The following is a 23,260-nucleotide window of genomic DNA, read 5'->3' as shown; positions in this document are numbered from 1 at the left end:
ATCCTCTGATTAGAGGTCATGTTCCTTGCACTTGCTCCTCTGACGCCTTTGGGGTTTGATCGTTTCTCATCTCCTGAATTCTGTTTCTAGTGCCCCAGAGTTCCACCCATGTCTTTCCTATATATTATTAAAGTTTGGCCAATACGAAATAATCATCAGCATCAATGCTGTGGTCACTTATTTTGACAACGAATGGAAATGGACAAGGGAACAAAATCAGTAACCCTCCCCTCCGTGACTCATCAGATTGTTTTCAGGTATGTGATAGGTCTGTCCATGTATTAATGTACAATTTCATATAGACATAGGTGTGGGAAATATTTCATAATCTGTTTTTTATCTGACATATCATAGGCATTTTTCCATTTTGCTGAAGTGCCTTACGCACGATCATAAAATAAATTTTTTTGATGTTTATTTATTTTTGAGAGAGAGAGAGAGAGAGACAGACCATAAGTGAGGAGGGTTTGGGGAAGGTGGGGCAGAGAGAGAGGGAGACACAGAATTAGAGCAGGTTCCAGGGTCTGAGCTGTCAGCACAGAGCCCGATGCAGGACTTGAACTCTGATGCAAGACCATGACCTGAGTGGAAGTCAGACGCTCCACCGACTGAACCACCCAGGCACCCCTCGAATGATCACTTTGAAAGTGCTCCTCAGGCCGATAAGTTATATTCTCCACCAGTTCTCCATTGTTGAAAAATTAAAGTTCTAGTGGTTTGCTGTCGTACTTACGAGGGCTGTGAGCATATCTGTGCATCTCTCTCTTCCCTTCTGGGAAAATCCTTTGGACCCACTCTCAGCAGAAGGATGATTGAGTCGAAAGGCTCAGTTTTATGAATCTCGACCCGTATTGCCAAACTACTTTCAAATAAGGTTGTGCACGTCACCACCATCCACGTGTGGGCTTGCCAGATCTGCCACAACTTCACCAACACCAGGTATTATTAGCTTAAAAAAATTATAATTCAATAGACGCAAAATGGTCTCTTGTTAAATTTATGCTTTCTTTTAATCCTTAATGAGGCCAAGTTTTTTTCATCTGCTTGTTTACCCACTCCCTTGGGAGGTGCTGATTTTGGTTATTCCTCCCGCCAAGTCTGTTCGTGTCCATGCAGAAGCCTTCACGAGGAGCCAGTGGTAAGGCAGCCTTCCCTGAAAATGAGCGAGTTTCAGACCGAGCCTTTGTGTGAACTGCTGATGAGCACTCTGGCTCCTGAGTGTACAGGCTGGGGTTGTAACAGCTCGCTTCTCACTTACGTTGTGGAGTCCTGTGTCGGTTCTGAGCTGGCCCTACAGTACTCAGGACTTCAGACTTCACCCTTAATGTCCTCCTGGATTTGTCTTATGGACGAGACATGGTTTTTCTTCAGAAGGCTTTGAGGTACAGCTCTTTCAACTATTTTTGGACTTCCTAGCTAAAAAGAAGAAGAAGAAAAAGAAAAGTTCCCGTGTGTTCCTGTTGAATCTGTTTGTGGTGCTATTTGCGTTTCTGGATAGCTTTCTCATTTTCTCTTACTGCTTCGCCTCACCACATCCTGTGAAGTCAGGAGGCTCCTCCGGTCCTGTTTATCTCTGACTATCTGTTGTATTCCCCTCACTCTCCATCTGGACCCTTCCTCCCCAAGAAGGCTGGGGCTAGTTAGGAGAGGCCAGGATGGGTTTCAGAGAGCCTTGCTGTCCCCAAGAAGAGTGAAACTTCCATCTCTGGACTTGTAGAAATGCATGTGTTCAGCTGATGGGGAATACTTGCACGGGAACGGAAATTTCAGTTTCAGCTCACAGAGTCTTAAGGTAAAAGCAACTTCAGAGGTCATCTCTTCCAGTCCTTATCTGGAGCAGGACTCCCCTCTGGAGCATTTAGGAAGTTAGCCTTGCTGTTGCTGGCACCCCTCCCATGCTGGGCACTCTGCATCTTTCTTGTTGAATAAAATCAATCTCGTATAGACTTAATGCCCTTAAAAATAAGGATGTCCTGAGTGGCCCAGTCGGTTAAGCGTCAACTTCGGCTCAGGTCATGATCTCATGGTTCGTGGGTTCGAGCCCCGCGTTGGGCTCTGTGCTGACAGCTCAGAGCCTGGAGCCTGCTTCGGATTCTGTGTCTCCCTCTCTCTCTCCCCTGCTCCCACCCATGCTCTGCCTCTTTCTCAAAATTAAATTAACATTTAAAAAAACTTTTTAAAAAAGGGATATCCAATGGGGAAGGGTGTGGGGGAAAGCAGCAGAACTGGAGAGAGAGCTTTATTACGTAGGTCTTGCTATTAGCACAGTTCACTCCGCACAGTATGCATTCAAATCTGACAGTGCCTTGGGGAAGCTCTCTGGGCCTCATTTTACCCATCTGTGACCGGGGGGGCAATATGGCTGGCTTTCACAATCAGTGATCACATGGAAAGCCCATCAGGGCCAGGCAGTGAGGAGGCTGGAGATGAATGGCCATGACGTATGCTATCTGTAGGATTGGTCTGTTCTTCGATGCCAGATTTCTCTTCTGTCTGGGCTGATTCGTGGGTTGAGATACCTGTGGTCACTTGAAATCAGTGTCACTTATAAGAAGTCTTGTTCTTCTCTCCTCCCTGCTCAGGGAGAAGTGACATAAGCACTTGGATGGGCCTACATTGTGGGCAGATGGAGACCATGCTTGACTCTGGACAAGACATGTCAAGGGTATCTGGGAGCTGTGATTTCTTGACATGGAAGTAACTGGTTTCTCTTCCACAGTCCCTCACCTCTCTCATCCCTAATGTGCATGGATGGGGTCCCCTTGATGGCCTTGAGGCCCCTGGGCCTGTATTCTGCAGCCTGTGCTGGCCCAGCTCCAGGGAATGAGCTGGGGAGCACCATCCCTGTTTTGGGAGGTGGAGGGGCATCTCTCTCTGCCTAGAAGTTCATTCTCCACTTGCTTTTCCTTTTTCTCTTTTCAATAGGCTTTGAGAGTAGGGGCTGTGGACCTTGGGGCGCCAAGACACTGGGGCCCCTTGAGCAGTTGACCTTGGAGCACGCATCCGGCGACTCCAGTCTTTGAACGAACTGCCTGAGATTCCGCGCCTCCAGCTGCACCTTTTCCCCGCCACTGACTTGCTGTGTGAGTTCAGACGAGCCCCTGTTTTCTGCAGCTTCATTTTTTTCCTCAGGAAAGTACAAGGATGCTTTCTCAAAGCCCTCAAATCCGTCTAGCAACTGAAATCTAGGGGTTTNCCCGCTGCACTCACGCTGACTCCATCAGGCCCCCTGGAGGGGGCCTCACAGAAGACTCATGACTCCCTCAGGATGTGTGGGAGCTATAGGAGGGGGCCCACTCTGGACCTCTCCTCCACGGACCTGTGACCTACAGTCCAGTAACACGGTGTCCCCTGTCCGCTTTCAAGCACCCCCTGTGTGTCAGTGCTTTGCATGGGCTGGCTCGCTTCTTCAGGCACCTTGCTGTTTTGATCACAGATAAGGCCTGAGGCTCAGGGAGGCGGGCCCTGGTGAGGCCAGGTTGGGCAGGAAGGAAGTGGCGGAGCCTCACCTCTAGCCCAGGTCGCTCGGCAGCAAAAGCCAGTCTGCTTCAGCTGCGAGCTTTACTGCCTCCCTGTGACTCTCCCCTTCAGCCTGACGCCTGGCTGGTGCTGAGGTCGGTTCTCTGGGTTGTCACCCTTGCCTGCCCCCTCTGATGGCCTCAGCATTTAGCCCTTCAGATGTTCCCAGCTCAGGGACGAGTAGTCACGGGCTAAAAGCCCCTACCTGCACTTTCTGGAATGCACTGTGCTGCTTAACAGACCATCCGCTCTGTCACTTGTTTCATAATTTTCCCAAATAAACGTTCTCTCTTCCCCTTGTCCTTGTCACTTATGTACTTATGCTCGCGCAGACAGCAGGCTCCTATGAATCCCCCTGTCCCTCGGCCCTCCTGTCTGTTTCCCAGGCTTCACCCTCAGGAATGAGGTCACTCTCAGTGTGTGGGGCGGTTGCCTGAACGAGGATGGTCCCACGGTCCATGTATTTCTTAGGGGGACTGAGGCCAGGCCATGGCTCCCTGTCTCCACGAGATTGAGTCTCCAAACCACGGTAGTATTTTCAAGACCCTCCATCGTCTGCTGCCCCCACTAGTGATGGGAAGGTCATAGCCCACTTTCAGAGTGACGGATGTGATGGCCGTAGAAGCTCTCTCCACTTGCCGTTGCTGGGCTGTCACAGCAGCCCTGTGGAGAGGGTGTTTATTTTACTCTACGTCTGATGAGCCGCGTCAGGACTCCGTTTGCTAATGCTGAGGTCTCATTCTCTTACTTCATGTACCCTCTTCCATTCTGTCACTTTCAAGCTGCTCATCCCAGGTCCCCTTCTCCAGGAAGGTCCTCATGAGCGGCTTAATCATCATCTTCATCATTAATGCTTCTTGGGAACCGTGATAAACACTTTATGCCAATTACATACTTTCACTTATACCAAATCATCATTACCTTCCTTTGTTGTCTAGCTTCCCTAGATGTGATTTCCTTGTTCAGTAAGACAGGTCTGTCCATCCATCTGTTTATCCATCGGGTCATCATCTAACCATTCATCAGACATGTCACCAAGCTCCTTTCTGCACTGGGTGCCCGGGGGAAAAAGGATCAAGAAAATGAGTCTGACATGAAGGATCTGGGATGCATCCATACAGTACAGCCACCATTACAAACAGGTGTTTGCTACCTTAGAGCTCTCATTCGCTGCTTATCGCCATGAGCCCAGCCTTCAGCATCCTGCCAATAGGGCGCTCTAAGGAAGTAGCTCCCCTCTAGGACTGGGCTCTTTGCTTGTCCTGTTCCTGGAGGCTTCATCCTGGTGTCACAGGGCCTGGGCATCGATCAGAAGACTCTTCTTGATGCAGGTTGGGCTCCCTGGAAAGCAGATGCTGAGCTGTCGGTCAGTAAGCCAGATGTTCATTACGGCATGCTTTTGGCATCCACAGCTACGTGTCTGAGGGGGAAGAATTCAAGAGTGGCCAGAGGAAGAAGTCAGGCCATACCAGTGTCCCAGCAAAGGCCTCAGCCAACCCCATGGAAGCTCTAGAGCTGGAATGGCCCTTGGGAATGGGCCAGAATTGAGATAATGGGTTGCCCAGTCATTGTATGTGTGCTGTGTTGGAAGGCTGAACAACCTTGAGCAAGGTCATTGTCTTCAGCCAAGGCAGTCTCCAAAGAGGGCTGACAGCTGGAGGTCATCTTCTGCCAGCACTGTCAGCAGCTGCTTTGGATGATGCCTGTGTGGGTAATTGTCTGACTTGTTCACCATTTAATCCCCAGTACCGAGCACACAACAGGCACCCAGTATTTTGGGGGATAGAATTACCTAAGCTTTATGGGAGCCGTGGGATTCACTCATTCAGCGAGTATTTAGTATTTTGGCAAAGGTGTTCGGAGCCATTACATGTCAGGCACCGTTGCTGCTCTTATGGGGTTTATAGTCAGGGGGTGTAGGGCGCTTTCAACATTGGTGGTTCAACAACATTGCCTTCCTGGAAGAGGTAATCTTCATGCTGGGGGTGTGACTTCCTGGATGGTGGGCCCTGGGCCAGGGCGAAGCCCAGTGTTTCCCTTGGCCCCCCCTAAGGAATAGAGATATACTGAGACGGAGAATGAATGGGTAAGGGGTGTTTTATTCAGGGAGGGGAATCTCCATCCAGCCCACCTGTCGGCGCACCTGTCTGCCCTGGGAAATTCCCTTGTTGAACTTCCATTCACTGACGTTTGAGCTCCCAGTAGCCTGGAACTTCCCCAGGGGGTCCCACTGGCCCAGCGACTTACATCATTTGAGCAATTGGAGAATGGAGGGATGACTTTTGAGCTCAATGGAAATATATATTTCTCCTCTGAGTCACCAGAAACTACAGCTCAGGGTGTAAGCAACCACGTAGTCTTCATTTTTTTTCCCTGTATGTAAATGAACTGTCATCACAGTCCAGGAAGTACAGACTCTGAGCAGAGAGGATGAGATGGAATCAGTCACTTTTAGATCTGAAAGAGACCCCAACCCCCTTCCTCTGTGAGAGGCCTGGAGTGAGAGGGAAGGGACTCTTAAGGTCCCCGGGCAGATTCGGACCTGGACAGAGGGGCCGGCGCTTGGCTCCCCATTTTAGCTCGCTGTTTTTCCCCCAGCCCACTCGCCACCCCACAGGGGGCACAGCCTTCCGTGTGGCGGGTTGTTTTTATCTGCACACATCACCTGATGATCCGAGAGGCTCTTACCGAAAGCAATGGCTTTGATGTTCTCGTTGACGAGACTCGAGTGTGCTGGCAGGAAGGGAGGTTTTTGGGGTTGGAGAAATGAAAACTATTTACCTTTGGGGTTGATTTAATAACACCTCTGGGGCCGGGGGAGCGGCGGGAGGGTGTTCGTAAGGGAAAGTTGAATATAAATGCGGGTTCACACAGAGGAGAATCTGAGGTGGAAGGCCAGGAGCTAACATGCTTTCAGGTTTCAGGGGAAGCCGCCTGGTAAGGCTGACCCTGTAGACGCCTGCCTCCTCCCGGCCGCCCTCCCTCTGTTCCCATGGGAGGATTCGCACACACTTTACGTTTCGCTCATCAGCCGAGTGTCGAGGGAGCGCCACGGACAGCCTGTCTGGAAGCTGGCGCTCTCTGACCCCAGATGCTTTCTCCGCGGGACAGCGGCGCGCCTCACTCTCCTCCAGGGGCAGACACAGCGGGGGTCAGAGCCCAGTTTCTGGAGCTAGTCTGTGTCCTCGGAGAGCACCTTTCCTCACCATTTCACACCTCTGTCTTTGGAGCTGTAACGTGGAGAAGGTGTGAGTCCCGCCCAGCTCCCGTAGGGAGCTCCCGTAGGGAGCTGGCACCGTAGGGATGGGCACTGCTCGGTTCCTGGCGCACGTGACGGTTGGACAAGCGTCATAGGGTTATATTGGGTGGCTTCCCATGTTGCTGTAAACAGCAGCTCTGGGGATTCAGGACCCCTGGGCTGGTCTCTTTGGCGAGCGAATCTACCCCTTTTAATCATTGCTGCCCCTCAGCCTCTGGAAGCCGGGGGGTGTGCGGTGACAGCTGTGTTCCAGCGCGTAGTGTAGCACGCCATGGCTCCCTGCTTCCTCCTCAGAGCAAGCTTACACAGCAGCGTCGTCAATTTCTTTTTCTCCTTTGAAACAAAAAAACAAAAGAAAACATGTGGGCCCTGGGTAGTTCACTGGGTTAAGTGTCCATCTTCAGCTCAAGTCATGATCTCATGGTTCATGAGTTCTAGCCCCGTGTCAGGCTCTGTGCTGACGGCTCAGAGCATGGACCCTCCTTCAGATTCTGTGTCTCCCTCTCTCTCTGCCCCGCCCCTGTGCTCTCTTTCTCAAAAAGAAATAAATGTTAAAAAACAACAACAAAACCTTGAATACGTAAGTCATTCACGAGACGAAACTCAGAAGGGATAAAAAGGTTTTTCATGGGGGCACCTGGGTGGCTCAGTCGGTTAAGCGTCCGACTTAGGCTCAGGTCATGATCTCACGGTTCGTGGGTTCGAGCCCCACATCAGGCTCTGTGCTGACGGCTCAGAGCATGGAGCCTCCTTCAGATTCTGTGTCTCCCTCTCTCTCTGACCTTCTCCTGCTCGTGCTCTCTCTCTCTCTCAGAAATAAATAAAACATTAAAAAAATGTTTTTCATGAAGACCCCTACCCATCCATGTCCCTGAACCCCTGTTTCTCTTCCCTGATGACACTGGTGTCCCAGGTTGGGTCTTCCCCCAGAGATTGTCTGTGCATTGCTGGACTCCTTGTAAGAAGGCATATGTCCGTGAGTATACCTACAAACGAGTGCTGAGCACAGACTGTGTACAGTGCTGGGGCAACACTGTGGGGAGACTGGGGTCTCTGCTCGCTGTAGCTTCCTGCTGCAGGCAGACCTCTGCATGGCCAGGCAGGCGGCCTGGGCTGCGGGGGAGGGGCTGCTCTGGGTGCTGGCTGCTCTGTTTCCCGTGGGGCCCACCTCCCCTCTTGCCTGTGGAGGCAGCCTGGGCTCCAGCCCTAGCTCACCCACGCTGCAGATTAAACCCTGCGGGGGCCCCCCTTCCAGCCTCAGTTTCCTACAGTGTGAGACGAGAATAACGATAGCATTTGCCACAAGGGCCCTTGGGAGGATCTGGGTGCAGAAAGTTCTTAGACACCACCTGGCACCTAGTGAACACCTTAGTGCCCTGCCCACCCCCCAAGGGCACTGCCCCTCTTGTAGCCCCCGAGCCCCCTTGCTCAGTGCCTGATGGCTCCTGTGCAGGCCGCCAAACTGGGTCCCAGGGCACAGTAATAGAGGAGGCGTCCATTTATCTTTCTTTCTCTTGGCAGGACAGGGTGGAGGCGCAAATTGAATTCCAGCTTTAGCCTTTGTAGTTTTCTGCACAATCCATCACAACATTTGTACCTGAGCTGACGCGGTTTGTGTGGGAGAGGCTTGTGCCTGGCCATGCATGGATGGTCGGGGTCAGCTCAGCAGGTCTGCATCTCCTGTCCTGCTTCTGGGCGCTGTCGTCTTTCACCCAGACATGGTTTTTAACTGGCGGGAAGAAGTGATACAGGGCACTGCCATCCACTCAGATTCAGCAATTGTTAATTCGCCCTCCACCTGCACCCCCTTCGCACGCGCGTGTGCACGCACGCACACACACACACACATACACACAGGTTTTGTCTGAACCATCTGAGAGTAAGTTGTACACATGCCTTTTATCCTGAAATATTGAGTGTGTGTTTCCTGAGAACCAGGACACCCTCTTAGGTAATCCCCATGTAACAATCAAAACGATCACATGCAGGACTTTAGCGTGGCCACAGCTGTATCACCTAATGGCCACACAGTTTCATCACCTGCCCCAGTCATATGCTTTGGGACTATGTTTTTCTGATTCCAGATCCTCACTGCTCTCAGGGATCGTGTCTCCTCAGCTTCCCGTTACCTTGGAACAGTTCCTTGGCTGTTCTTGACTTTGATGTTTTAGACCAGTCCAGGCCGGTTGCTTGGTAGAACGTCCTTTGTTTTGGGCCGGGGCCTTCGTTCCTGAAAGTTCATACTGTACCGCCTGCTTTTCTTCACGCTCTGTAATCCTCGGTGGCCCTACAGGGCTGCTGTGTAATAGGCAAACGAAGACATAGGAAGGTCAAGTGAATGGTCCACGGACACATTTCTGGGAAGTGCAGAGCCGGGATTCAAATCCAAGACCGTCTGGTCTGCCTGCCTGGCAGCACGGGTAATGACAGCACGTAGACCCTGAGGACACCCATGTGTGACTCAAGCGCTCACTCCGAACCTGGCGTTCTGCTTCCCACTCGGCGTCTCCTGAGCATATCCTTGCCCCAGTCCAGAAAGGGAACTGCTCTTATGAGCCCTGGTTTCCACATGATGACTGGAGGGGTCAAGGAATCCGCCCAGGGTGCACAGCTGTTAGCTGAGGGACTGGCTCGGACCCAGCAGCCTGTGTCCCGAGTGCACTTGTCGTCTCTGCACTCAGCCCTGCAAGACCTCGTAGAATTGGGGGCATCACAGACGATACTTCCCCGAGACCGCGTGGGATCACTGCTGCGGCGCAGTGCTGAGCCACACGAAGGCTTCCACCAGCCCGTCCGGCTCTGCTGACCTTCCAGGAGAGGCCCAGCACTAAGACGCGTGTATGCCCTTTCCCCAGGCATCTTCCCCCGGGGCCTGCTCTCAGGGCCCCTTGGGGACAGCCGTCCTGTCCTCTGCTTCTGCAAGGGCCGTAGTCCACCTCAGTGGCATTTTGATGGTTTTCAGGTCAGGAATCTCTGTGCAGTCACTCATTTAACGGCCAGGTCTCTCTCCTGCCATGCAGCCCGGGGCCGCCTACAAGGTGGCTGGTCCTGGCTGTCATCAGTGTGTCCAGTTGCCTCCGTCGTCCGGGAAGCATCTAGGTGGCATTTGAGGCCAGCTGACCCGATGATACGGGGGTCATGGTCACAGCAGAGCTGGTGATTAATTATTCAGTGCTGTATGTCACACTCTGTGCCCTGCCCTGGGTGATACGGCCCTGCCGCTGGATTGTAGAGAGCAGAGGACATCTGGGTACAGGACACACTTGGAATTCCACTGGCAGAGACAGGAGGGCCCGTCTCTGCACCCCAGGCTGCCTCTCGCCCCCTGGGGACCTTGGGGTCCTGGGGACTCCCGATTTTTTTATTCATGTGAACACAGCGTTGGACCCCAGCAGTGATCCCAGGTGACATCAGGGAAGCATTCTCAGCATCCTGAGAAAGCCCGAGGCCCCCGGGTTCAGATGCAGGGTATTTCTGTCAACTGCAGAGCAGGTGAATGTCCCGTCCTTGAGACGGAGTGTCAGGCAGGATGTTCTGGGAGTAGCGGCCATTCACCCTGCCGGCCTGGGCCCCAGGCACACGCTGCAGGGCTGCCCTCCCTCTGCACCCAGCTCGCTCCTCTGCTGTGACTGATGGATTTCCGAGGAGTGGCCAGGAGAGCCCTGTCACCCTGTGCCGGGCCAGTCCCCCCTATCCCTGGCTTGTCCCTGTGGGTGGGAAGTGACCATACTGCTCACCAGGTTCGGTGCCTTGCGGCAGAGCTGTGACCTTCCCGGCTTTGACCACCCTGGCTGGCTCACGACTCCTTCCCACTCCCCCATCCTCCCCACCCCCCAACTCTGGCAGCCAGCAACTGGCTGGACTGGCTCCTGGGAGAAACTTGGAAGTTTTAGTTCCTCATTTTCCATGGAACATTGCTCTGTGTGTGTGGTTTAAAACATTAATTAAAAACATTAATCAATTTGGCTGCCTTGGAAAGAGGCTCCTTTCCTGCAGGAGCTGATGTGTCACGGCTGCTCCTCTTTCCAGGAGGAAGGAGTGAGCTTGCAAAGCACTGATGCAGCTGCACATTCACGCTTGTGCACCGGGCAGCCTCCCTAGCCCCCCTGGACTTTAGTTTCCAAGTCTGTAAAATGGGGATGGGGGTCACGCTGTGGCCTGACCTCCGGGGGTCACCGTGGGTGCTTGGGGCGGGCCCGTGGGGATGTCCTGCACATTGTCCTGCATGGTGCTTGTAAATGGCGCTGTTAGTGTATTCGGCACGGTCCCCTCCTGCCTTACCGTCTGTAAGGCTCCTCTGTCACTTGCACTCAAGTTTACTGCTGCTGGCACAGCTGGAAGATGGTGGGTGTTATTATCCACTGCACGCGTTCCCAGGGCTTGACCCCGAGGTCCGAGCGCCTAACACTGAACAAGTCATCGTGCTGAGGTAGGGATTGGGGAGGCCTTTTCCTCTTTACTGGGAGGAGATGAAGAAGTTAAGTCCAGAGCATTTGCTTAAGCGGCAGTAATACTAGCTGGCATTTCTAAGGATTCACAACAGGCCTGGCCCCGTGCTGAGCTCTGCAGAGGTTCTCACTTGAAACTCAAAATGAACCTTGAAGGGGTCCCTGGGTGGCTCAGGCGGTTAATTAAGCGTCTGACTTCGGCTCAGGTCACGATATCGTGGTTCGTGGGTTCGAGCCCTGTGTTGGGCTCTGTGCTGACAGCTCGGAGCCTGGAACCTGCTTCAGATTCTGTCTCCCTCTCTCTCTGCCCCTCCCCTGTTTGCACTCTATCTCTCTCCATCTCTCAAAAATGAATAAACGTTTAAAAAAAGAAACAACCTTTAAGACGAGAAAGTGAGGCTCAGAGGGTAGCTTGCTCAGGCCCCTAAGAAGACTCCTCTAGGCCTGGAATGCCAATCCAGGCGGTCTAACAACCACGGAGTTGGGCTGTTGCCTTCTCCAGAGAATAAAGCGAATGCATTTTGACATTAAGGCACAAAAGTGCCTTAAAAATGTCCGAGAAGTGTGGGAGGCACCAGTGGCCAGAGTGTAGAAGTGCCAAGGATGCTTCCTTCTGAGCGGGCTGCAAGTCAAGGGACTTCCCTGAGTGCTGGGGGTTGTGCCCTTTTGCTGGGAACCGGGGCTGCCCGGAGGGGTGAACCCCGAACCCGGTGGGAAGAGACAGGCACACCCGGGCTTGCAGAGCCGCCATGGGTCCTCCTGTGACACTAACATGTCCGGGGGAGGAGTGTGACACCCAGGGGGCCTCAGAGAAGCAAACTGTGACCGCATTTTCCCTGCAGGAGAGAGAAGGAGTTGACGGTGGGGAATCCAAGCCACCTGGCTGCTGCTCTCGGCTGTGGGGTGAGGGTGTTTCTCCAGCTGTTCCCACGCTTGAGGGTCAGTTCCCTTTCAGAAGTTGTCAGTCTTACTTTTTTTTTTTTTAATTTTTTAATGTTGTTTTATTTATTTCAGAGAGAGAGAGAGACAGCGTGAGCAGGGGAGGGTCCGAGAGAGAGGGAGACACAGAATCTGAAGCAGCTCTGAGCTGTCAGCACAGAGACCGACGCGGGGCTCAAACCCACGAACGTGAGATCACGACCTGAGCCGAGGTCGGACACTTAACCAACTGAGCCACCCAGGCGCCCCTGTCAGTCTTACTTATTCTGAGTCTGTGTTCACCAGGCTCCATCTTCTTGATGATGTGGTGACCAGGATGCCGGGGGTCTTCAGGGGTACAGGAGGGAGGTCTGGAAGGGGGGAGAATCACCCTGTTGTAAAGGTAACAGTGTGGGCGTTCTGTCGTGCCTCACCGTCCTTGAAAAAGAGTCGGTGTCGGACCCCCCCCGGCTGAGCACTTGGCCCTGCTTCAGGTGCCTTAGGAGGCCTTTCCAGAGCTGGTGAGACAAGCAGTGGCCCCCCTGTCCCCTCCCCCGCCCAGCCCTTTGGGCCGATTATCAGTTAGGATAAGAATCCTTGGTGAAGCTACATTTTTTTGTTCCCTGAGTAATGCATGATGTCTACTGATCACATGTTACCAGATGACAGTGTTGAGCTCAGATAAAGCTTACAACGAAGTTAATCTGACACAGTTACCCCCACCCTCTGTGCATCCAGGGACAGGACATTCTCAGAACAAAGTTACCGGGTGTATCTCTCACGTCCTTCTCCCTAGAGTTCCTGGACTCAGGTGAATGAAAAAGCTTCAGTGGGGGAGGAAGATGTTATCGATGAGCCCGGGCTTCGGAGTCAGGAAGACTGACTTACGGTTCTGGCCTGGCCTCTGAGGGCCCTTCTGAAATATGTAGCCGTCAACACTGGTCTGGTCAGAAAACGGTTTAACGAAGTGAAACGTCGAACACAGTGCTTGGCACATAGCAGTTGTTCAATAAATGTCTGCTTTCCTGAAGTGTCTCATTTAGCATATGTTAGTATGTGCTTTGTGTTTTTTCACGTGAATGAAACATCTCGTCCATTTAGTGCAAACACTAATACTAATCATTCTCGGCTCTTTCTTGTGTATTTTCAGAATCCTGTCATACCTGGGATTTTGGTGCCTTCAACCCAAAAATAACTACACATCCATTCAGTACCCTAGAGGGACTCGAAGACTGTCCTTCCCTGAACTAAAGCCAGACCATTTGGGGATTTGGAGAATAAGGGTAAGAGATTTCTCCTCTTAAGCTTTATGGAGGAAAAGAAAAAAAAAAAGGCCTTTGGAATCGGTGATCTCCTGCAACACAGTTTGGGGTGTGGCCCTTGACTTCTTGGCCTGGCTTCCTGTGCTGGTTTGAGAAGCTGGCTTCCCATAATCTCTCCTTGGCACATGGGACCTGGTTCTCGGTGTTCCGCAGCCTCAGTGTTGTGCTTTGGCAGCTCGCCCTCTGTCCCTGGCTGAGGATGGAGCCCAGCACCTCCTAGGCGGGGTACCCCAGGCCTTTCCTCCTGGCAGAAGGCAGCTGTCCTGCTGAGAAGTGTGGGGACCGTCCTGGAGGAGCATGAGAAGGTGCGCTGGCAGCAAAATGCCCTTTGGGGCTGCCTCCTTCCCGCCTCTGTGCGTGGCACACCCGGCCGCACCAGCCAGGGGCTGCCTGGGGGAAAGGAAGAGGTGAAAGCCTGGGTTTCAGGCAGGCCCGAGTTTTCCTAGTTTTGCCGACCTGCCTCATCTTGGGTGAATCACTCAGACTGCTCCAAGCCTCGGCTTCCTCGCTTGTAAGATAGGGATCATATTAGCTCTTGCCTCAGGATGTCGTGGGTATTGAATGAGATAGTGGAGATAGTTCAGCGCGCTGCCTGGTGTGGAGGCAGAAGTGCATCAAAATGGGAGGGTTTGCTTTTTAATTTTCTTAAGGTTTACTTAATAATTTTGAGACAGAGAGAGAGAGAGAGAGAGAGAGCGAGAGCATGCGCAGGGGAGGGGCAGTGAGAGAGAATTCCAAGCAGGCTCCACACTGTCAGCGCAGAGCCCAGCGCAGGGCTCAAACTCACGAACTCTGAGATCATGACCTGAGCTAAAACCAAAAGTCAGACGCTTAATGGACTGAACCACTCAGGAGCCCGTTAATTCATTAACGACACCACGTACGGTTCCTTCTGTGCGGCGGTCTGTTTTAAAGTCTTCTCGATTCTGGTCTGCTCTTCTCTCTGACTTTCACCTTCCGCCAGCTCTGTCTGGGAAACGACTTGTGCATGGTGTGCAGAGCACCCCTGACCTGAGCAGAGATGATTACTTCCTCTGCCAGACTGCCGCTGGCGACCTGGGGTGAGAGCAAAAGACCGTCTTACACATCCCGACACCCACCTGACACTCTTGTGGATGTTGAAAGAACAGAAGGAATGAATAATTGAAAAGGAGGAAGCAGAGAGTAAAAGAAAGAGAGAGAGAACCAAAAGAAGAAAGTTATTAAAGACTGACAGCGAAGAAAGAGATCAGTTGCAATTAAAACAAAAAAAGAGACAAACAAGCAAAAAAAACAAAACAAAACAAAACACAAGATGTTGAAAAAAATAAGTAACATTGAAAAAAGGAAACCTGATTCAAGTGGGGACTAGTGAGAAGACAGGTAGGAAGTGGGGGTGCCGGGGTAGCAGAGGATGGTGTTCACATGCTCCTGGTGTCTTTTCTCCTGTGCCTTAACTATGTCCCGAGTGCATTTGTATCTGTCATCTCTTGTGTCCCCAGCGGCCCCATGACACACATGGTGGCAAGCGGGAGACCTCGCTCTTCACTCAAGACTGACACACATGGGTTCTCCAGGCTCCCCGGGGGCCCGGGAGGGCGGCGGAGGGGCCCTTGTCCGCTGGGGAGGCTTTCTAAAGAGGCTGCTGCGGCTTGAGGCTCTTGGAAGGCGCTGTCAGTAGGAGCCGAGCTGCTTGGCCGTTGGGAAGCGCCCGGTGCACTGGTACCCCGCATTGCCTTGTCGGGGTCTGATTTCCCGCTTCGGGGACAGACTCCGTCTGTGCCGAGTGCAGCTGACAGGCCTCCCGTGGAAGCTGCCGTGTGGCTCCCTTGATCCTCGGGCACTCACTCAGCCAATCCCTGCATTTTGCTTCCAGAGCCCACGCCTCTGATCCAGGCAGCCGGCTCTGGAAGCAGGATTGTAGTGCCAGCGCCCCAACCTCTCCTGTGGTCACCATTTTCCCCTTAGCACCTGGAATTGGGGGAATCCCGATTCCCAAGCTGTCCCAGTGGGGCGACGGGGGCAGAGGGGACTCCAGTCACCGGATAGGAGGAGCTGGGGAGATGCATGAACCGTCTCTTACTGCCGTAGCCATGGCAAAATCGAGCAGCGTCGCCTACATTCTGTGGCTGGAGGAGAGGCTGGACCAATCCGTGTGGGATGATGGGAAAGGAATTGCCCTAGAACTCAGCTGTTGGGAGCGTGTGGATGGAGCAGGGGGCGACGCTGGGCCTGGGAGGCGCACCGTCCAGGACGGATGGGGGCAGGGCTGGTCTGTGCCGGGGGCTCTGAGAAAGGCGTCAGCCCTGTGCTTCTGTGTCTGGTTCTCCCCATCCTGAAGGCGCTGCCGTTCCCCTGGGGGCCCGTCTGCCTGCACCCCTGCCTTCCACGAGCCTGCTGTGGAACAGAGATACCAGCACACCTGCATTCTTGCCGCTCGCTTCTCCCACCCTGAACAGGCCCTTTCCCGTTCTCCAAGCTTCTCCTTTCTCAGCTACATAATGGACCAGACCCCCTTGGGCTGGTCGTGAGGATCCCAAAGCTGGCCTGAAAAAAATGCTCCGCGAAAAGGGAGCCCTTGTTACTGGCTTCGCCTCCACTTCCTTCCTTACCTGTGTAGCTTCTGACGGGTTATTCTGTCATCCTGGCCCCTGCCTTGGACACACACACACACACACAGACACACACACACACACAGGCTTGACTTCTTCCCTTGGACCGTCACCTTGCTCTTTTGGACTCCGCCCCTGGTTACCAGTGCCCCCTGGGAGCACCTCCCGGCTCCTGCCTGACTGATCTCTCCACCTGTCCCCTGACCCTGACTTTTGGGGAGAGCCTGTCTGAGAGCTCCTGCCTGTCCGTGGCCGCGAGCCAGCCCCGGTCTCTCGCCACACGTTGCTTCCTGTGTTCGCCGTCTACGGCACCGCGGGAACTCCGGGCCCACTCGGGACTCCAGGCTTCAAACAGAAACGTCTTTTCAGAACACCTCTGCTATTAGCCCATTTGACTATTACTCTATTTCTTGTGGTTTCATACTGAGGTTTTTGGCTCATTGCATTTGACCCAGAGTTTATTTTTAGTAGTGAAGACAGAGTTCAATGAATGTCAAAATGTGTGTGAGGGCATATGCAGAAGAGGGATTCGTAAGTCGAGGGGAAAATGTACCTAATTTTGTTTTTTCTGATAATATCTGCCACCCCAGCAGACGCCGAGCTTCCCCAGCTCAATGGGCTTTGCAGCAAGCAGGGCCTGGTGTCCGGGCCACCTCCTGAACACGGAAGTGTTTCTGGGGACTCTTTCGGTCCCACCAGTCCAGCGGCTGGCCGCACCCACACAAATGGACAACCGCTACGTTATCATTATGTGTGATAATTATTATGATTATTATTAGAGGAAAGGCCGGGCCCTGTAACTTCGGCTCCGATTATCTCCCCCGGGGGCGTCATTGTCTCCAGACACAGCACACAGCTTTCTTGAATGTCAGCTCTTTTCCCTGCACCGTAAATATTTTCTGAGAAGGCTGCGGTCTTGCTGTCTCTGTCTGGTCCCAGCTTTTGGCATCGGGACAGGAGTGCAGGACACGCGTGGGCAGGGTTTTCTTGGGCTGAATTTTAGGACATGGGAGTTTGGGCTAGAAGTCGGAAATGATGCAGAAAACACTCCTCTTTCTTTCTTTCTTTCTTTCTTTCTTTCTTTCTTTCTTTCTTTCTTTTCTTTTTTTCTTTCCTTTTTTTAGATTTGATCATCTTTTTAAAAAATTTTTTTAAATTATTATTTTTTAATGTAAATCCAAGTTAGTTAACATATCATATAATAATGTTCTCAGGAGTAGAACCCAGTGACTCATCGCTTACATATAACACCCAGTGCTCATCCCAACAAGCGCCCTCCTTTATGCCCCTTGCCCATTTAGCCCAACCCCCCACCCAGCACCCCACCAGCAACCCTCAGTTTGTCCTCTGTATTTAAGTCTCTAATGGTGTGTCCTCCTCCCTGTTTTTATATTATCTTTGCTTCCCTTCCCTTAGGTTCATCTGTCTTGTATCTTAACTTCCACACTGAGTGAAATCATATGACATCTGTCTTTCTCTGACCGACTTACTTGGCTTAGCCTAACACCCCCCAGTTCCATCCCCGTTGTTGCGCGTGGCGAGATTTCATTCTTCTGATGGCTGGAAAGTACTCCTCTTTCAAGGGCTCCCTGGTCTGCTTTGGGAAACAACCATCTGCTTATGGACTTTCCGTTTATCAAGTTCTCCATCGTCCTTTCTCCTGTCTTTTCATCCACGACTATTTGCTCAGAACCTGCGACACCCCAGCGTGCATGGTACCCACGGTGTAAAGGAGGGAAATGCCACCTTTATTCCGGGCTCTGAAAGAAATCTGGCAACGGCGACTGGCTCTCTGGATCCGCGTGCTGGTAGACTGCATGTCGGTGCCACCCCGAATCCGTACACTGAAACCTTAATCCCGAATGCACTGGTCTCAGGAGGAGGGGCCTTTGGGAGGTGATGAGGTCACAGTGGGACTAATGTTCTTATAAAAGGGACCCGAGAGAGAAGAGCTTCTCTCCCTTCCCCGCAGTGTAAGGACACAAGCCGGAAGACAGTCTTCTGCAAACCAGGACCTGAAATCTGCCAGCCCGTCTTGCATGTCCAGCCCCCAGGACCGGGAGAGAGGAACGTCTGTCATCTAAGCCAGCCCCCGTGGGTGGCACCCTGCGATAACAGGCTGAGCACACCGAGACGCCGTATTTCACAGCTGAACGGACTGCAGACTCAGAGAGGTGGTGCTCGGAAGCCTCTCTACTGCCTGGTGGTGCGTCTCCAGGTCCAACATGCGGCTTCAGAACCCAGGCTCTCAGACCCGCACCCCCTGACCTGATCTGCAGGCTGCCCGGACGGTCTCTTTGGGGCCCCTCACCTCTGCGTCTGTGTGTCCGTCTGCCCCCTCGCCTGTGATCTTCTTCCCGTCTTCCTTTCCCCGTCTCCCGGATTTTTCTTCTGAAGATGAGGATCTTTCTCTCCACAGAGCCTCTTGGGGGAAAGGGGTGAGGGGAGGCGCTGTGGCTGCTACCCTGGGGCGGGGGTCAGGGGGAGGTCTCCTCACCCAGTCCACCTCCCCAGCACGCAGGATGCAGCCATTCCTTCTGTTCCTCCTCCCCTCTTCCGTATCCCCACCGCGAGCCGGGTGGTACCCCAGCTCTGCGGAGACAGCAGTGGGTACATGCGCCGGGGAGAAAGTATTCACACAACTGTATTTGTATCGTGTTACGGGCTAAATGTATGTATGCTCCCCGCCTCATCCCAGATTCAGAGGTGAAGCCCCCACCTGCAGTGTGGCTGTATTTGAGTTCAGGGAGTAAGTAAGCTCAAAAGGGTGGGGTCCTCTCTGACCGGATCCGTGTCTTTTTAAGAGACTCAGCAGAGCCCAAGGGAGAGCTCCATCTTCTCTCTCCCTCCATGTGAGGACGCAGCAAGGAGGAGGCTGTCTGCAGGCTGGGGAGAGAGCTCTCACCAGAGACTGCATGGGCTGGAACCTTGACCTCAGGCTTCTTGCCTCCAGAGCCGTGAGAAAAGAAGTGTCTGTTGTGTATGCCATGTGGCCCCTGGAGTTTAGTTATGCGGCCTGAGCAGACTAAGAGGCACGGTGGACACACGTCTTGGGCCACGGGCCACCGGCTATAGGGAGGCTTGATTGCCTTGACCCCAAAGCTTCTTTTTGAGTGTTGGGTCCTGGCTGACAACATTGAACCTTCACTATCAATCCCCTCTTTAAAATGAGGTGTCCAGTTGGGGCGCCTGGGTGGCTCAGTCCATTTGACTTCGGCTCCAACCATGATCTCGCGGTTCCTGGGTTCGAGCCCCGGCATCGGGCTCTGTGCTGACAGCTCGGAGCCTGGAGCCTGCTTGGGATTCCGTGTCTCCCTCCCCCTCCGCCCCTCCCCTGCTTGTGCTCTGTCTCTGCCTCTGTCTCTCTCTCAAAAATAAATAAACATAAAAAAAATATTTAAACAAGGTGCCCCAGTCGAGTGACCCTAAGAGCTATCCTTTGTTCTGTCTGACTCAGGGTTTCCCTAAGCCCGGCCCAGCTGACGGTTCTCACTTTGTGTCTTTCTTGCTCGCACAGGATCCGCTGTTTGCTGAACATGGCGGTGGTTGTGGCATCAGGCTCCTGGGAGTCGAGGCAGCCCTGGAGCTCTGGTCATCTTCTTGTGACCCACTGGGCTGCCTTGCTTTTCAGATGCGCTCCCCCTGACAGGAGCTGATCACGTCAGTCCCGAGTGCCTTCCCTCAGCCAGCCAGTCGGGTCCCTCCCAAAGTGGCTGGTCCCCGGGAGCCCCCGCAGTTGAGATGAGGCTCCACTAACAGGGTCCCGTCTTCATTCGAGTAGTGGCGTTGGGGTGGGGCATGCGTGTGATGATAAAAATACCAATAAGAACAATATTACCAACAATAATAGTAATGCACATGTATTATTCATAGTGTTCCCAACGCTTTCCGCGCAGTCTCACTTTCCAGAACGTGTGAGGGGATGGAGGCTGAGTGACACACGCAAGGTGGCAAATGCAGGCACCTTCCCACGGAATGTGTGTGTGACGCACAGTTTAGCACTGTGCGCTTTTGCATAATTTCAGGTTCCTGTTATTTTCTAACGCCAGGCTAATATTCAGAAGCCTTTACAAAGGAGAGATCCCTCAGCTAAATCGAAGTCCGTGCTCCGCATCCTGGGTCGGCCCATCCCAGTGCGCCTTTCGGTGCCTCTTACCCTGGGCGCCCCCTGTCCTTCTAGGATGCTTCCCAGCTTGGGCGCCAGATTCTCTCCCTGAGAAACCCTTCCCTCCCTGCTCTTCTGGGACCCGGGTTTGTTGGGGGTGGGGTGGGGGTGGGGGCTCCAGTGGGGTTTATCCTCGGTTTGTTATGAACTCAGTGACAGAACCCCACGTGGCACACAGCTGTCTTGTGGCCTGGCTCCTCTGAGACGCGGTGGCTTCCAGGAGCCCTGTGCTGCTGCACTCTGGGTCCCCCTTGTCGCTGAGTAATGACCAGCTTGCTGGGAATTCTCATTCTTCTGCTCCCCGCGTTTCTCTTCCAGATTTGTCATCCCTGCAGCACTGGTCGTAGCAGGTGCCTGGGGGAAGAAAATGCCCACCGGGGGATGGACGTAAGCCGGCCTGCGGGCTTCTCTTCACCCTCCTGCCAAGATGAAACCTTGATTAAAACTAGAGAATTGACCTGCTCCGGCCTCGACAGCGTTCAGCTTCAAGGACTCCTACGGCCATTTTTCTGCTGCTGCAGAGCTGAGGCCCCCTGGCTTCCTGCCTGTGGGAAATCAGATGGACTAAGGAAGAGCTTCACACGAATAAGAATAAGAGGGAAAAAAATAATTTAAGTGTCACACTCTCTCTTGCCTCTTCCCTGCTGGACCGGGAGGGAACTGAGGCCGTAACTGGCCTGTGGGGGAGGGGTATGTGAAGGGTCCCAGGAGGGAGTGGGAGATGATGCTTCCTCTTGGTGGTGGAGTATCTGCAGAAACTGCTTGGAATCCTTCTCCAGAGGAGATTTGTCTCCCAGCCCCCGGGTCTGTCTGTGTGTCTATGCCTCTGTGTGTGTTTGTGTGTGTACACATCAATATGGCACCATGCTGATATTTATTATACTTATTATATGCTTTGGATTATGGTCCACTATGACTTCATTTATTGTGTTGCATGTGTTTTTCCAGCCTTGGCCATTGGGCGCTCTTTTGGTTGGCTCCTATATCCTTTTGACATACCCCATCCACCATTAGTTTTACACACCTCCCATTGATGTGGGAGTTTTTGTTTGCTTGTTTTTGAGCATTTCCTTACTTTCTGGCACTATTTACGTATTTCCTGCCCCACACCTAGAATCAGCCATTTCCCCAAGGAAATTTCCCTGGTTTGTCTTATCGGAGAATGGGATTAGAGACTAAGGCAGGGGTACTGGATGTGCTCATTGCTACTGGGGTGTCACTGCTCCTAGGCCTTCTCAATGACAGTGATGAAATATATGTCTGTAGGGTGGCCTGGGTGGCTCAGTCGGTTAAGTGTCCCACTCTTGACTTCGGCTCAGGTCCTGTTCCCATGGTTTGTGAATTTAAGCCCTGCACCGAGCTCTATGGTGAAGGCATGGAGCCTGGTTGAGATTCTCTCCCTCTCTCTCTACCCCTCCCCTGTTCATGCTCTCTCTCTCTCTCTCAAAATAAATGAACTTAGAAAATATGTGTGTGTGTGTGTGCATGCTAACTTGCATACACCCACATGTGTATAAATACTTGCCTGAGTATCCACTGGGGCCTATATTAAGCTAACTGTGAATTCATACTGATGTCCCAGCTCTAACCCATTACCACCCGCGCACACTGTTAACAGACGTGTTTTTCGGCCACGTTGCTTGGCAGGGGGTGATGGTGAGTGGTGAGGTCTACAAGTCCACACGGGCACAGCACCGTGACTGAGAACACTGCACTTTTCCCTGTGAGCAGTGCAGTCTCATGAGCAGAAGTGAAGATGAGCCAGACAGAGGCTCAGATGTGTACCGCCCAGGGTGCTCGTGCGCCAGGAAGCTGCCGCAATGCACACCCGCCTCCGCACAGCTTGTCCTAGGCCTGTGGGCCTTTCCGGGTCTCCTGGCCTTCCTGCCCTCCTGCAAGAGGCTGTTCATGTCACCCCTACCGCTTGGCCTCTCCTTCCACACTCCTGAGCCCCCTGGCTGACCCCGTTAGCATGTGCCCTCTTCTGTTCTTCTTCCCTCCCTCCCTCCCTCCTTCCCTCCCTTCCTTCCTTCCTTCCTTCCTTTCTCTCGCTCTTTCTCTCTCTCCCTTCCTCCCTCTCTCAACCTCTTTCTTCTTACCTCCCTCCCTCCCTTCTCCTTCCCTCCCCTCCCTTTCTCCTTTCTTCCCTTCCTTTCCTTCCTTTCTCTGTCTCTCTCTTTCTCTCTTCCTCTCTTCTTCTTCTTCCTTCTTTTTTTTCTTTTCCACCTCTTCCAAGTAGACCAGACCCTTGAGGGAAGCCCTGTGTCATCTCCGTCGTGACTCACACCCCACCCCCCAAAACAACGGAAAGGGTTCATCCATTCAGTTTCTGGGTTTGTTGGGAAAGGAAAGCAGTGGACAAGACACATGTCCGTGTCTTCTTGGAACTTGATGCCCACCAGACAGACGGGACTGAAGGCATCACATACGGTGCCCTTGGGATTGTATGTGAACAAGGGCTGCCTTGCCTGCTTTCCTTTCCTCCCGGGTGTCTCAAACTCCTTTGTCTCCAGGCCCAGGTGGGCAACGTGAGGAAGTGATGTGGGCCTGGCGGGCAGGCAGCAGGGGCTGGTGGGGACCTGGAATGCTCTCGGGGCCGGTGAGGAACTAGGCCACCTGGCGTGGCGAACGGGCCGTGCCCTGTCTGATTGCCCCGGGTCTGTGTTGCTTGTAAACTTTGCCCCTGTGCATGCCCGGCAGAGAGGGAGCTGTGGGCAGCCCGCAGCTTCTGATTCCAGCCCCGAAGGACCGCGGGTCCAGTGTGGCCAGAGCTGATCGCTCCAAGGAGACTGCACGCCTGGGAGGGAGGGGGGCCTTGCACCTGCCGTTGCCCACCCCCTCCCCCCCGTTCCTCACACGGTCCCCATGGCAACACTTCCTCCCCTTGGCGACAGCGCATGGTCCCAGTACCCACGGTGGCTTCCAGTTTGCGGGGGTGATTTTTTTTTGGCCCTGCACTCCGGGAACCAGCCTCACTGCCTGTTCTCGGAGATGCCACCCCCAGCCAGGACTCCACGGGCCCCGCCAGGCTTCCCAGA

At 53.2% G+C, this 23,260-nt stretch overlaps 1 protein-coding gene across 17 annotated transcripts in view; it reads left to right on the top strand.

Annotated features, from left to right (window-relative positions):
• LOC144231576 (uncharacterized) overlaps positions 1-21,130 on the top strand; it is a 150,874-nt gene extending 129,744 nt beyond the window's left edge. For 12 of the 17 annotated variants that reach the window (XR_013335109.1, XR_013335102.1, XR_013335096.1 and 9 more), the window contains 2 exons: positions 13,295-13,427; positions 20,541-21,130. Coding sequence is in view for 1 of the 17 variants with exons in the window: in XM_077764069.1 (XP_077620195.1) it covers positions 13,295-13,427; positions 18,030-18,263; positions 20,541-20,837 (664 nt within the window). In the remaining 16 variants the exon portion in view is untranslated. Of the gene's footprint in view, positions 1-90; positions 258-2,582; positions 2,905-2,925; positions 3,084-12,405; positions 13,193-13,294; positions 13,428-18,029; positions 18,264-20,540 lie in introns of those variants that run through there. The other 5 variants (XR_013335099.1, XR_013335101.1, XM_077764069.1 and 2 more) reach the window with 5 other exon arrangements.
• The last annotated feature ends 2,130 nt before the right edge of the window (positions 21,131-23,260 follow it).

This window comes from Crocuta crocuta, unplaced genomic scaffold (assembly GCF_008692635.1).
Source record: "Crocuta crocuta isolate KB4526 unplaced genomic scaffold, BGI_CrCroc_1.0 scaffold260, whole genome shotgun sequence".
NCBI lineage: Eukaryota > Metazoa > Chordata > Mammalia > Carnivora > Hyaenidae > Crocuta > Crocuta crocuta.
The sequence above is the reverse complement of the archived record's forward strand: the minus strand, read 5'-3'. Positions and strand labels throughout refer to the sequence as shown.